The 12,121-nt window shown below is 43.8% G+C and overlaps 1 protein-coding gene across 23 annotated transcripts in view; it reads left to right on the top strand.

Annotated features, from left to right (window-relative positions):
• The window catches only part of Prom1 (prominin 1), a 139,462-nt gene extending 132,073 nt beyond the window's left edge, over positions 1-7,389 (top strand). For all 23 annotated transcript variants that reach the window (XM_076938448.1, XM_076938441.1, XM_076938443.1 and 20 more), the window contains 2 exons: positions 5,691-5,730; positions 6,518-7,389. In XM_076938448.1, coding sequence (XP_076794563.1) covers positions 5,691-5,706 — 16 coding nt within the window. In that variant the 3' untranslated portion in view covers positions 5,707-5,730; positions 6,518-7,389. The remainder of the gene's footprint in view (positions 1-5,690; positions 5,731-6,517) is intronic.
• The last annotated feature ends 4,732 nt before the right edge of the window (positions 7,390-12,121 follow it).

Genomic DNA, 12,121 nt, shown 5'->3' with positions numbered 1-12,121 from the left:
CACCTTCCCTCCTTCCCCTCCTTCTTTCCTTCTCTCTAGCAAATTAACTATAATCATCCAGAAAAAGAACTCGAACTTTTCCTCCAAAATCCTCATGCTTTTATGGTCTGTGGAGTTAAGGGACTTCCTGTGGGTATGAATTTGCCAGATAACTTTGAGTATTACCTGCCAAGTGAATTCTCTTGGACCCCACTAAAATTTTAGACAAGTCCACCAGGAGCCACTTTTTTGTCGAGAACTGTTCCCTCCCCATGTCCACAGAGTTGACCATGGTCAGCCAATGGTTGGCTCCTCAGGAGATGTTGCAAAGCAGTGAATCGAACATTGGTGCAGGTGAAATCATTCTTGTCACAAAAGCCCCATGCTCCACATGGGGCTTATTCCTTTTAAAGAATAGAGACCACATTCAGGGAGGTTCCCAGTGTGGGCTCCTTACCTGATGCTTCCCCATAAGACTTCCCCTTCTACTCAGGGACATCCTGATCTTAAGAAGTGTTGCCTAGAAACATCAGCTTCAGGTTTCAAGAGGAAGAGAACAAGAACGTTGGTTAAAATTTCTCCTTTCAGAAGGATAAGGGTTCCTCCACCCACCACCCCCAACTTGCAACTTGGTGCATTCTAAAAGCTTAGGATCCCCTTGTTTCAATTGTCATATACAGGGAGGGGAGAGGTATCATTTTAATGTCTGAGCTGCTCTAACAAAACACTCTAAGCAGTGGAGCTTACAAAGAACAGAAACTTCTTCCTTATGGTTCTGTAGGCTGGGGAATGGGAGATCAAGGTGCCCCCAGATACAGTGCCTGATAAGGGAAGACGTCATACAGGACATCTCCTTTCTTCACTGTGTCTTCACATTGTGGTGGTCTGTGAGTTCTTTGGTGTTTCATACCCTAATCACTTTCCCAAAGCATGTACCACCACCCCACAACCACCTCCATCCCCTGCTTTCTGGTTACCCCCATCCTGGTGACCAGAATCTTTTTTTGATGAATTTGGGACTATGTAGATGCACAAGTCAGAGCATCTGGTGATGCTGGGGAGGGGCAGTAAGGCTCTTAAGTGGGAGAGAAAGACTTTTTTTTTTCTGATAATTTGCTGAACTTGGCTGCCAGAGTGCTGTGAGGTTGCTTCAAGACAATTATCAGTTTCTGAGGTTTTGTCCAGAGTGTGCACATAGTGGTATGGCCTACACTTTATACCGCCCTCCCTCTTCCTGGCATGGCGAGCTTGGAGAGTCTCCATTTCTCAACTGAGACTTTCCAGGTCAGAGGTGAGCTTTGAGGACTTGCTGAGTGTGTAGAGTTGATGTCTGGTCTGGTGCTGGCCTCCTGGGTGGGACGTCTCCAAATGCCCACTCCCAGCAGGACTTTTTTTTTTTTTTTTTTGATTTGTGATAGAATTTAATGAGAAACTTAAGGTAGACCCTCTTGGCTATAATAATAGCATTGCTAACATTGCTGAGTGGCTATTAGCATGGCTTCCATGATTTCTGGGTGTCCTTTATCAGCATTTGAATGGCAGAAGAAAAATTGTACCCTGATGTAAAATATTCTAGACTCTTTTTTTCCCCCAGTGCTTTCCCCAAAAACCCACTCCCTTAAGATCATCCAACAATAGAAAGTCTGGTTCTGCCTGTGTAATTCTGTCTATCCCAGCGTTAACTGGCTGGTGTTCTCCTGGCTCTGGCCTCTCATGTTTTCATACATCCAGTTATTTATTACACAGATATAAACCCCCAGCAGGACATTTCATTGAGGCTGCATGGAGAGTGCTGAGGAGAGGCCTGCTTGAGTGCAAGGGTGTGGCCAGTTGGGTCTCTGGCAGAGATGCTGAGATGGAACTTGAGGTGCGAGATGTTTATGAGGATCCGTAGTTGTGAAAGGAAGGAGGAGAAGTTCAGGAGGACCTGCCTTAGGCCTCATCTCAGCTGTGGGGAGCTCTGGAGCAAATGTGGCCTGTTAGAAGTCACCCTCATGGGCCAGATGCAGCCTTGGTACCTCACCTCCCTCAGGTGTGAGATCTGTTCAAGCCTCAGGTGGAGTAGTTTGGCTCTAGTGGAAGAACTATCTGCTGACTGCCCCACAGCTGGTGACAAGCCCATCTTAGAAGAGGGCATGGTGGTATAGTGCAAGAAGCAATGGGAGTAAAAGCTCCAGTAGGGCTGGCAGAGTGTGCTGAAGCCACAAAATGTTTCCAGTAAGAAGAGAGGGCTTAGCTTGCCAGTGGTAGGACTGTCGTTGAGAACTGGGAACCTTTTAGTACATCTGTCCAGCTGTGGACACTTTGCCACTTAGAAATGGTGTCAGAGTCAGCAGGTGTGTCCAACTTTTGACACTGACATGATCCTTATGTGCAAAGTTCACACTCAGCAGTCAAGCAATCAAGTTACAAACAAAAGCTGTAAAATAAAATAAAGTAAGTAAATAAGTAAAATAAAATAAAGTAAGTCTCGTCGTGCTTTCAGTAAGTTTACAATTTTGTGTTGGGCTCCATTCTTAGCTCACCTGGGACTCTGAAGGGTGGAAGTTTGGACACGTCTGTGAGGAAGTCACCAATTCTCTTCCTTGGAGCCATCCGGCCATGCCCTGGCCTGAGCCCTTCGGTGTAAAGGAGAGGCAGGTGTCCTCTTTAAGCATCAAAGATGAAGTAACTAAGTCCCCACTCAGTTCCACGGGCACACTGCTTCTAGGGCAAAACACTTGGTTTTCTGGGCTATTGGTTCTCCTGAATAACAGTTCATGTCTGTATAAAGGGATTGCAGGAAGCCTTGCTGAAGCTTCGGTTTGGTTTCCTGCAGAGGAGAAGGAGGTGATTGTGATAGAGAACAGGAAAAACGGGAGCCACTTATTGAACAGTTCATCTGGGGCTATGAATGCAGAGGTTCCAAACAGACAGAAAGCTCCAGCAGCGTTAAGTGCCTAATGTGTCAGGGTGGTTTGATGATGACTCTGCTTGCACAATCCCTGCACACACCTTGCCTTGAAGGTCTTTGGAAAGGACACAGGATTCCACATCCTGTGGGAGGTGAAGCCTGGACTATGTTTGTGCCTAAAGTCATTCCTTGGTGCTCCATAGGACATCTGGATTCCTTTGGGCTTTCTGCATTCCACAGGATAGCTTCAAAGACAGGTTGAAGGTCTTGCTAGCTTTGTTTTGATTGTGCCATACCGTTAAGTCCCAAAGACAGATGGCAGGGCCCATCCTGTGTCACAGAAGCCATTTTCTCAGTGACAGTTACACCAAGACCTACCATCTTTCTTTCTTGAAATTTTTTGCTGTCCTATGGGGACCTGGTGGGTCGCCTGAGGAACCTGCTTTCCTGGGCAGAAAAAAGAACTCAAAGTCAGTTGGTAATTAGAAGGCTTGCTTATGTTTTGAAAATGAGAGAGTGACACCTCAGAAGCCCTAGGGATGCAGTCACTTCAGCCTCAACAAGACCCCCAACTCCTGTCAGAAGACTCTGAGGTCTAGATTGGAGGAAATCTTCACTTTGCTTGCTTCATTGTGAAAAGCTAATGATGTTCCTAAGCCCCAGAAGCCACATCTTTAGAGGATGTCAATAAGAGCCCTACTTGCCTGGAAGTTGTGAGGTAAAATGAGCTCCTGAGGGTCAAATATTCAATCAATTTAGTGCAGTCCCTTTTTTGAGGGTTTGTAGTTCATGATAATAGGGACATTCTAATTCCCTGGATGATTCTGACAGAATCTAAACATAGCCAAACGTTAAGAAAATAAGTAAAGGTGCATCCCTCACCTGTCAGCCAAGCCAGTTCCACTCAGCCTCCCTTTATTACCCACAGAGCCATGGATTACAGGGAAAGACCCCTAGAGAGACCTTCTATACACATAAACCTGGATACCTGATCCCTTCAAGTGGACTTGGTAATATGATTCCATTTAAGCATTGACATGCTGTCTGTAACCAGAACAAAGCTAGGTGTGAGTGCTTCCTGAAGGTGCTTGGCCCTTTAGGAAAAGCTTTGTGACAAGCAAAGCACTCACTGACACTTAACCAAGGTAGGGTCAGTTTGGCCAAGCTGTTACCTCTTGGGGAGTTGGGCAGGGCAAAGTGTTCATAAGTAAGAAGCATATTGTTAGTGGTAAATTCAACTTCATAAACAAATTTAATATAACCTCCTTTTATATTTGCCATGCAAATATACACATGCCTTCTCAGCCTCTAGTTACTTTGCCATAGAACCTGTCATTTGCTTTTGCCTAAGAAAAAAAAGCAATGGGCTCCCCGCTAAGCCATGAAGCCTGGGACGTTCTTCATAGGGTTAATTCTGCCTCTCACATAGTCTGCAACAAGGAGAGGTAGTTTCCTCTGAGGAAGTGTATTTGCCGTAACAAAATACCTGTCACTTAGAGAAGGAAAGATTTATTTTGTCTCACAGTTCCACGGTATAGTCAGTGATGGCAGGAAGTCATGGTAACAGGAACATGAGGCTTCTGGTCACAGTGTATCCACAGTGAGGAAGCACACAACATGAATGTTTGTATTTGTCTTGCTTTCTCCTTTTTATTTGGTTTAGGACCCCTACACTGTAGGAAGGAACCACTCACATTTGAGGTGGGTCTTCCACTTCAATTAACCTAACCTCGAAAGTCCACGCAGACACATCCAGAGGTGTGTTTTCATGGTGATGCTAACTGCCACCAAGTTACCATCATAGAAAGAATTGGGTCCAATCAACTAGAGATGGCATGATTTGTATCCTTTCCACACCAGTTCATTTCTGTACCCCATTCTGGCCTGACACTCATGGCAATCCTCCTGTGTCAGTTTCCCAAGTACTGGATTATGGGCATTAGCCACTATACCCTGCTTGATGTTTTCTCATCTAATGTTACCAAACTATATTGGGGAAAATACACTGTACCGTTTTTATGAAATATGTCTTCAAACTTATGCCTGGTCACTGACTGTGGAGGGTACTTTTTGTGCAATCTGCTTATGGATGTTTTGGAAGAAACGCAAAGAGCCCTCCTTCCCCATATTTCTCCTACCCAAAGGAGAAAACACATTTGATCCTAGGGAAGTGCTAGTGCGGCCACAGGATCCCTGCCTGCACTGCTCCATGTGTGCTTGTTTTATAGAAGGTTCCTGGATATTCTTCTGCCATACAGTGATCTGGGTGGGCCCTCCAGATGGAATTCTCCTATCTCCCCCTGCACAAATTCTTCATGGTGGTCAAGGTCATGGTCATAACAAAGTGTGAGAGGATGGTGGGGTTAGTGTTGGTTGTTAATCAGAAACTACTTACAGGATATATACACATCTGGGCTCACACACATGGAATCCAGCAAGATCCCTGCAGAACTTCCATTGGTTTCTGCCTCCTGATCCTATAATCAAGTTTTAGGGAGTCATTTGTGGCCAGTTAGCTGCCCGCCATCTAGTCTCTGTTACTCTGATGTACTACACACATGTGACCCTTACCACACGCATCTTCTTTTAACCACAGCATGTCTCAGCTTGCCTCATGCTGTCCTCCACACGTTCAAATGCAGCACGGATAGATAGAACAGCCTGCTTTTTCTGGCATTCTCTTTCCTTGGTAAACTCTCTGGGGATTGGTCTGTATTCAGCTGTGACTATAGTCACATCCTGGTTCTCAGCACAATGATGAAACCACCTGCAGCCTAGCCCTCAGTGCTACAGCCCTCTGTTTTGTTTTTGTTTCTAGCCCGTCTCGATACTGACAACTGAAGTTGAAACTGCTTGAAGTAAGTTCCATGCTTTCATATAAGCGAATTTATAGGACTATTGTTTTTAGTGTCTAAAACACAAGTAATCCTAACATATTAAATAGAAAATCTAAATAAGTATATAGATTATATAACATGCTTTTAATTACATGGAATCCAACTATATATGTGATTAGATACTGTGTGTATGTAGATATGTGTGGATACACACACATGCACCATGATTACATCTAGATGTACAGGGTATAAAATTAGATGGTGTTAAATGTAGCAAATATGATCAGCTCAATATTCACACGGTAATTGAGGATTATGGAATTAATTGAGAGTTTTTTTTAACTGTGCTAATATTGTAAAACAGTGTTTAACAATAAACTCCTATAAACATATTTTTTTTAAAAAAAATCAATGTCAGAAATTAAACTGAAGGGTGCTGGAGAGATGGCTCAGTGGTTAAGAGCACTGACTGCTCTTCCAGAGGTCCTGAGTTCAATTCCCAGCAACCACATGGTGGCTCACAACCATCTGCAATTAGATCTGATGCCCTCTTCTGGCTTGCCTGAAGACAACTACAGTGTACTCATATATGTAAAATAAATAAATAAAATCTTAAAAAAAAAAAAGAAATTAAACTGAAATGTAATGATGAGATGATGCACACAAGGCCCACCCACCTGCCTCTTGAATAAATCTATGTTTTCTGTGGTTCTCAGGCTTCTGACAGAACCATTTTAGGAGTCTGCATTCTTGCTTTCCTTTGTAACTAAAAGCTGGTTTCTAAAATTATGTTTAATTTCCATTTCAGCATCAAGATAATCAACCTGGAAAGAATCTCAGACTTTGGAGAGTTTCTGAGTCTTCTAGAACTTTCCAAGTGCAGAAGAAACCATGGTGGAGACTCAGGCGGGCACTGGGAACATGGCATCAGTGGTCATAGGGTAGTGCTTTGTTGGGAATGAAGTCATGGTTATAATCCACGTATCCATTGCTATTCAAGAATGAGTCTCTCCTGTTTCATTTTTAACTTTTTTACACTGAATTTCTATTTAGACACTAAAACATATGGGGGTGCTTGTTCCCCCTGGATACATTTCCCTGTGAGCCAGCTATTCAGATGTCATAGCTGGATATCTAACTTACTTCCATATGTGAAGTGTGCTAAACACAAACCAGTTTACAGAAGAGATGTATTTTATGTATAGTAAATTGTATATATACCCTTTTACCACATTCAGTTTTTTAAACCAATGAATACGCTAGATTTTTCTTCTAAATGAGGTTACTGTTGGGATGGGTTGACTTAGTGATGCTGTAGAAAGGTATCTGCATTTGCTAAAAGCGTGTCAACCCTAGAGCGGGCAATAACCTTCCTTGTGGACTTCCATCTGCTCGTTGCGGATCTGCTTGTGGTTTAGAAATAGAATTCAAGAATAATCATGGAGTGTCCTGCTTGACACCACTGCCAAATTCAGAATGAGGGACCTTGAGAGAAGGAACTGCCACTCAGCTGGAATCATTTTCGCAGTCACCGGTCCTGGGTCAGTTTAGTGGCACTCTCTGGTTTGTAAGGATGGGCATTATTTTCAGTGTCATCTGATCATTTGTGAGCTTCTAAACTGAGGTGCGAGAGCTCCCATCTTGATTCTGAGAATTGAAATAAAGCAGGAATGGAAGGGGCCTTTGGCGTTTGGTCCTTAAAATGCACCGAAGTGTAAAGTGAATTTCCGTTTGCTGTGGGTTATCCTTGTTAGCCTTCACCTTTCCAAAAGTGAGCAGTGGGGGAAAGCTCTTCAGGTCAAAGAGACCGCCGTGTCCTGCAGGTAAAGGGGTTGTTTTACACCAGATCTTTACATATGAGATCTCAGTCCTGATTCATTTAAATATAAAGGAGCCGTAGTGTGCACTGCCTGTGATGAAGCCTTTGCTCTGATTGATTATTCCCGTACTTTCCAGGATTACAGCATCCCCATGCATGCAGAGCTGGCAGAGGGGTTACAGCATCCCCATGCAGAGCTGGTGGAGCATCCTGCCTCCTCACTCAGTTGTCTTTTGGGATAACAGATTTTCAGACCTAATGGAGATAACTGTTTTACTAAGCATGGCGACGCATGCCTGTTATCCCAGCTCACAGAAGAAAGCAGACACAACAGGGTGGCAAGTTCAAGACCAGTCTGGGCTACCTAATCTAGCACCGTTGTAGTTCCAAAAGTACATTTCTTACAAATGGTCCAGATCTTTATACAGACCCAAATATGCCCCTACAAAAATATCCTCTAAAGGGCTTACAAGACAGACAATTGTGACAGGCACAGTAGGATTCTTTACACGGAATCAAACATTTCAATTTCTTTTGCTTGTAAGTCCAGTGACAATTTTTAAAGTTAGTTTTTCTGGATCACAATTAACGTTTAGTATTTGGTTTTTTTTTTTTTTTTAATTTAAAATATACCCCACAGTTTGAAATATATTTTGGGTCACATGGTGAACAACATTCATCGTACCTAGTTGGGTGTCACTCAGTTGTTGCTGGCCTCTGTTGTGTAGGTAACAGGGTGTCCCTTTCTACCAGGTCAAGTGCTACTAAGTGCTGTGCCTGAAGCTCTCAGCCCATCCTGTACACAGCATGTCCAGTTCTCTCTCTCTCTCTCTCTCTCTCTCTCTCTCTCTCTCTCTCTCTCATATGCTTAGTGAGTTTTGTTTGGCTAGTCATGGTTTTCTGTTTGTCTGATTGTTGCATTTGTTTGGCCATCTCAATGACTTGGTCTCACAGGACTTCAGCATCCTTTAGATTAACTAAACCCACGGGCCTCCAAGAGAAGGACCTCAGCAAAAACCAGCAGGAGTTCTAGGACATCAGACCTGTCTAGAAATCTCTACTACACCATGGCATAGCCTGACTGCTGATAAAGAAGACTGTGCCCATACAAGAGGCAATATTATTGTAGAACAAGTTCCCTAGAGATGAAAAAATGTATACTCAACCGAAACCTGTATGTAAACACATGCACACGCACACGCGCACACGCGCACACGCACACGCACACGCACACACACACACCAAACACAATAGAGAAGCACAGAGATCACCCACAGTCCCTGCATGCAGAGGTAATAATGCCAACACTCAAGAGGCATATCCATGCTGACCGAAGTGGACACAGTCTGCCTACAGGTACTGCGGCCTGTCAGGCTAAACCAGTGTCTTCATCTAATACACTTCATGCCTGTGCCTTCTGCCTCACCTTCCCAAAGCTTCCAACACAAACTCACCGCAGACTGTGTGGCTTAGCATTGAGTTTATTTTCTCGAAGTTCAAATGGTAGTTTAAAGTCAAAGCATGAGTAGGCTGCTGTCTTAGGAGGCCTCTTGCCCAGGTTTGCTGGTGGCTGCCCTCTCCTAATGGCTTACAGCTCTTTCCTTTGAGTGTCTGGATCTTAACTGCCTCTTGAGGAACACCAGCCAGGTAGGTTTAAATCTCCATTTTAATCTCCAACCTTGACCACCCCAACTGTAATCACCTCAGTAAGATCCCATCTCCAAGTTAGCACAGGTTAGACTTCAACAGTTGGTTTGAGAGGTGTTCAAGTCAAGGCACAGTAACAACTTTATTGTCTCCCAAAGATGACCTGGATGTATGGAGTTTCAAATCAGAACAGACTGCAGAACCTACAAAGACTGGAAATGAACACATGCTCTCTCTCTCTCTCTCTCTCTCTCTCTCTCTCTCTCTCTCTCTTGCTTGGGCGCACGCGTGTGCACACACACACACACACACACACACACACACACACTTAAGGAGTTTAGTGACACCACAGGGAAAAGCAATGATGGGGAATGGGCCTTTTACTGACCATCTTAGACTGGCCTGTCAAGAATGGCTCAGGTTTTCCTTTACTAAGTGGGGTTCCCTATGAAAGTTTAAATGTTTAGATGCTAATTGATTTTCAGGTTAGCTTTCTGAGCAGAAATGTGCCATCCTCAATTGCATAGGGACACACACTTGTTAAAGTCCAGAAAGGAGCAATGTACAGAAAGGAATGACTTTGGACTTGTGACCATCTGGGTCTGACATGCTAATGTGCATTTGGGAGGCAGAGGCAGAAGGTTCACTATAAGTGTGAACCAGCTTGGTCTACATAGAGAGTTCCAGGGGAGGAAGGGAAGAGGGAGGAAATGAGAGAGGAGGAAGGGAGGGAAGAAGGAAATGAGAAGTGTGGGAGGAGGAAGGAAGAGACGAAGGAAGAACAGAGAAAAGGATGAAGGATGAAGGCAGATTGGGGGAGGGGGAAAAGAGGAAGTGAGGGGAAAGGAGGGAGACAGAAAGGGAAGGAAGAACTGAGAGGAAGTGTGGGAGGAGGAAGGAAGACGGGAGGAAGAGATGAAGGAAGGATGGAGAAAAGGATGAAGGAGGAAGGCAGATTGGGGAGGGGAAAGGAGGAAGTGAGAGGAGGGAGAGGTAAAGGGAGGAAGAAGTGAGTGAGGAAGCAAGAGGACAAGGGAGAAAGGGGATCTCTTGGAAAACTACATACCTAGATATCATAAGTACAATGTACATTGTAAGTTAGTTACAAGGTAACCATTAGGTCACAGCAGTTTCTTATAGCTAACCTTAACTGTATAAACCACCTGGCTTAAAACAATAAAAACTCTTCACCCCCAGTTTTGAAGGCAAGGAGTCCAAATTTCAGGTGTCATGTGATTAGCTCCTCATGAATATGCAACAGAGTCCCTGTTTGATTTTCCTCCCCAGTTTCTCGACACTCACAGCCTTTGGTGGGTTTGGTTTCTGGACAGATCATTCTAAGGTGCTGTCTCGGTTCTCATTTTCCTCTGTGTGCCCAAATTTCCTTTTTATACAAACACTAGTTACAAGAATAAATAAAAATAAATAAATAAATAAAGTTACAAACACTAGTTGCAAGAATAGATCCCATCCCACTCAAGAATGACTCTACCTAAATTTCATTCCATATGTTAACTCTGTTTCCACAGTCACATTCCCAGCATCTGGGGAGACATGAATGTTGTGTAGACACTATTCAACCCAGCACAGTTCGCTTACCAAAGTAGCACATGGTCAAAACAGTGAAGATGAACTTAGAAGGAACAGATCTCTATGCTCAAAATAAAATTACTGAAGTTAGAAAGGACAAAAATTAAATGTTACTCAAGATAAACAAAAAACTGAGTCATTCCCCCACTTTTTTTTTGTCTTGGTTTAAGAATGTACAGCATTTTGTTACTCATAAACTTGAACTGTCTCTAGTTAGCCCAGAGAGCCTAGCACAACCATCACTAAACAAGTCGCCCCAGAGAACTTCCTAAAGCCCTGCACTGCAGCTTGGGCTCCACCCCAGAGGTTAGGATGTAATTGGTCAGGAGTGGGTCCTGAGCAGGAAGAATTTGAATTCCCACTGGTGATTTTAGTATACAGTCAAGGCTGGGAAATTGCCCGAGATTTTAAAACTGTATATACTGCATGGCACTGCTGATAACTACTCCTGAGCTATGCTCCTGATAGTGGAACAATCTCTTCAGTTTCTAAAACTTAGCAAGAAAACTACCCATTCAAAAATTAAGCAAGTTCTTGAAAATCTGTTTCTCCAATGAAGGCCTACAAATGGGAAATTAGTGACTAAGTGCTCAAGAACACCATCAGTTGGGGAAGGACGGCTCAAAGCTGTGACAGGAGCCCACTTCACAGCTACCAGGGAGGTTACTTTTTAAAAAAAATGACAAAACTCTCCTCTGGGCAGCCATGCTTCCAATGAGCTTTAACTCGGGGCACAAAAAGCGTCACACCAGCCTGGACTAGCATCATTTCAGAGCTTACAATCTCAGAGAACTTGTCCTTCTGGAAGTTTCCATTTCTATGTAATATGAGAAGTCTCCTGGCATTTCCCTACCCTGTCGTTAGCATCTGAGGGACCACAACACAGCAAGGAGATGTCTAAGTGAAAAGACAAATGAAGGTCCACTCTAAGACTTTCTTGCTTCCATGAGTGCCCAGCCACGCTCCAGCAGGGTTCTCAGGTGTGCTGTAAAGGAGCTGTGTTCCAAGAGATCAGAGTCTCAGTGCGTAACTGAAGGCAGAACCTGTACCTAGGCCAGAGGTTCCACTGAGCACAAACCTGAAAATCATGTGGGTCCTTGGAGTTTGTGGTCCCCAAGAGAAAGACTGAGGAGAAACCTATTGGACTACTGTATCAAATGCATCTGTTGCCTGTTGCTAGGTCCTCAGATAAATTCGGCCAATTTTGGAGCTAGGTTGTAGCTAGAGCTCAAAACAGTATCTGCCTGAGGTGTCTCTTATCTCTTGTTCCCGATTAGTTTGAACAAGTTCAAGGCTTCCTGTATTGGAGGTGACTCTGTTGAATGAATGGTGCACTTGATTCTCTCAGGAACCAGT

Source organism: Arvicanthis niloticus, chromosome 7 (assembly GCF_011762505.2).
Source record: "Arvicanthis niloticus isolate mArvNil1 chromosome 7, mArvNil1.pat.X, whole genome shotgun sequence".
NCBI classification, from domain to species: Eukaryota; Metazoa; Chordata; class Mammalia; order Rodentia; family Muridae; genus Arvicanthis; species Arvicanthis niloticus.
Note: the sequence above shows the minus strand (reverse complement) of the source record. Positions and strands in the feature narration are given on the sequence as shown.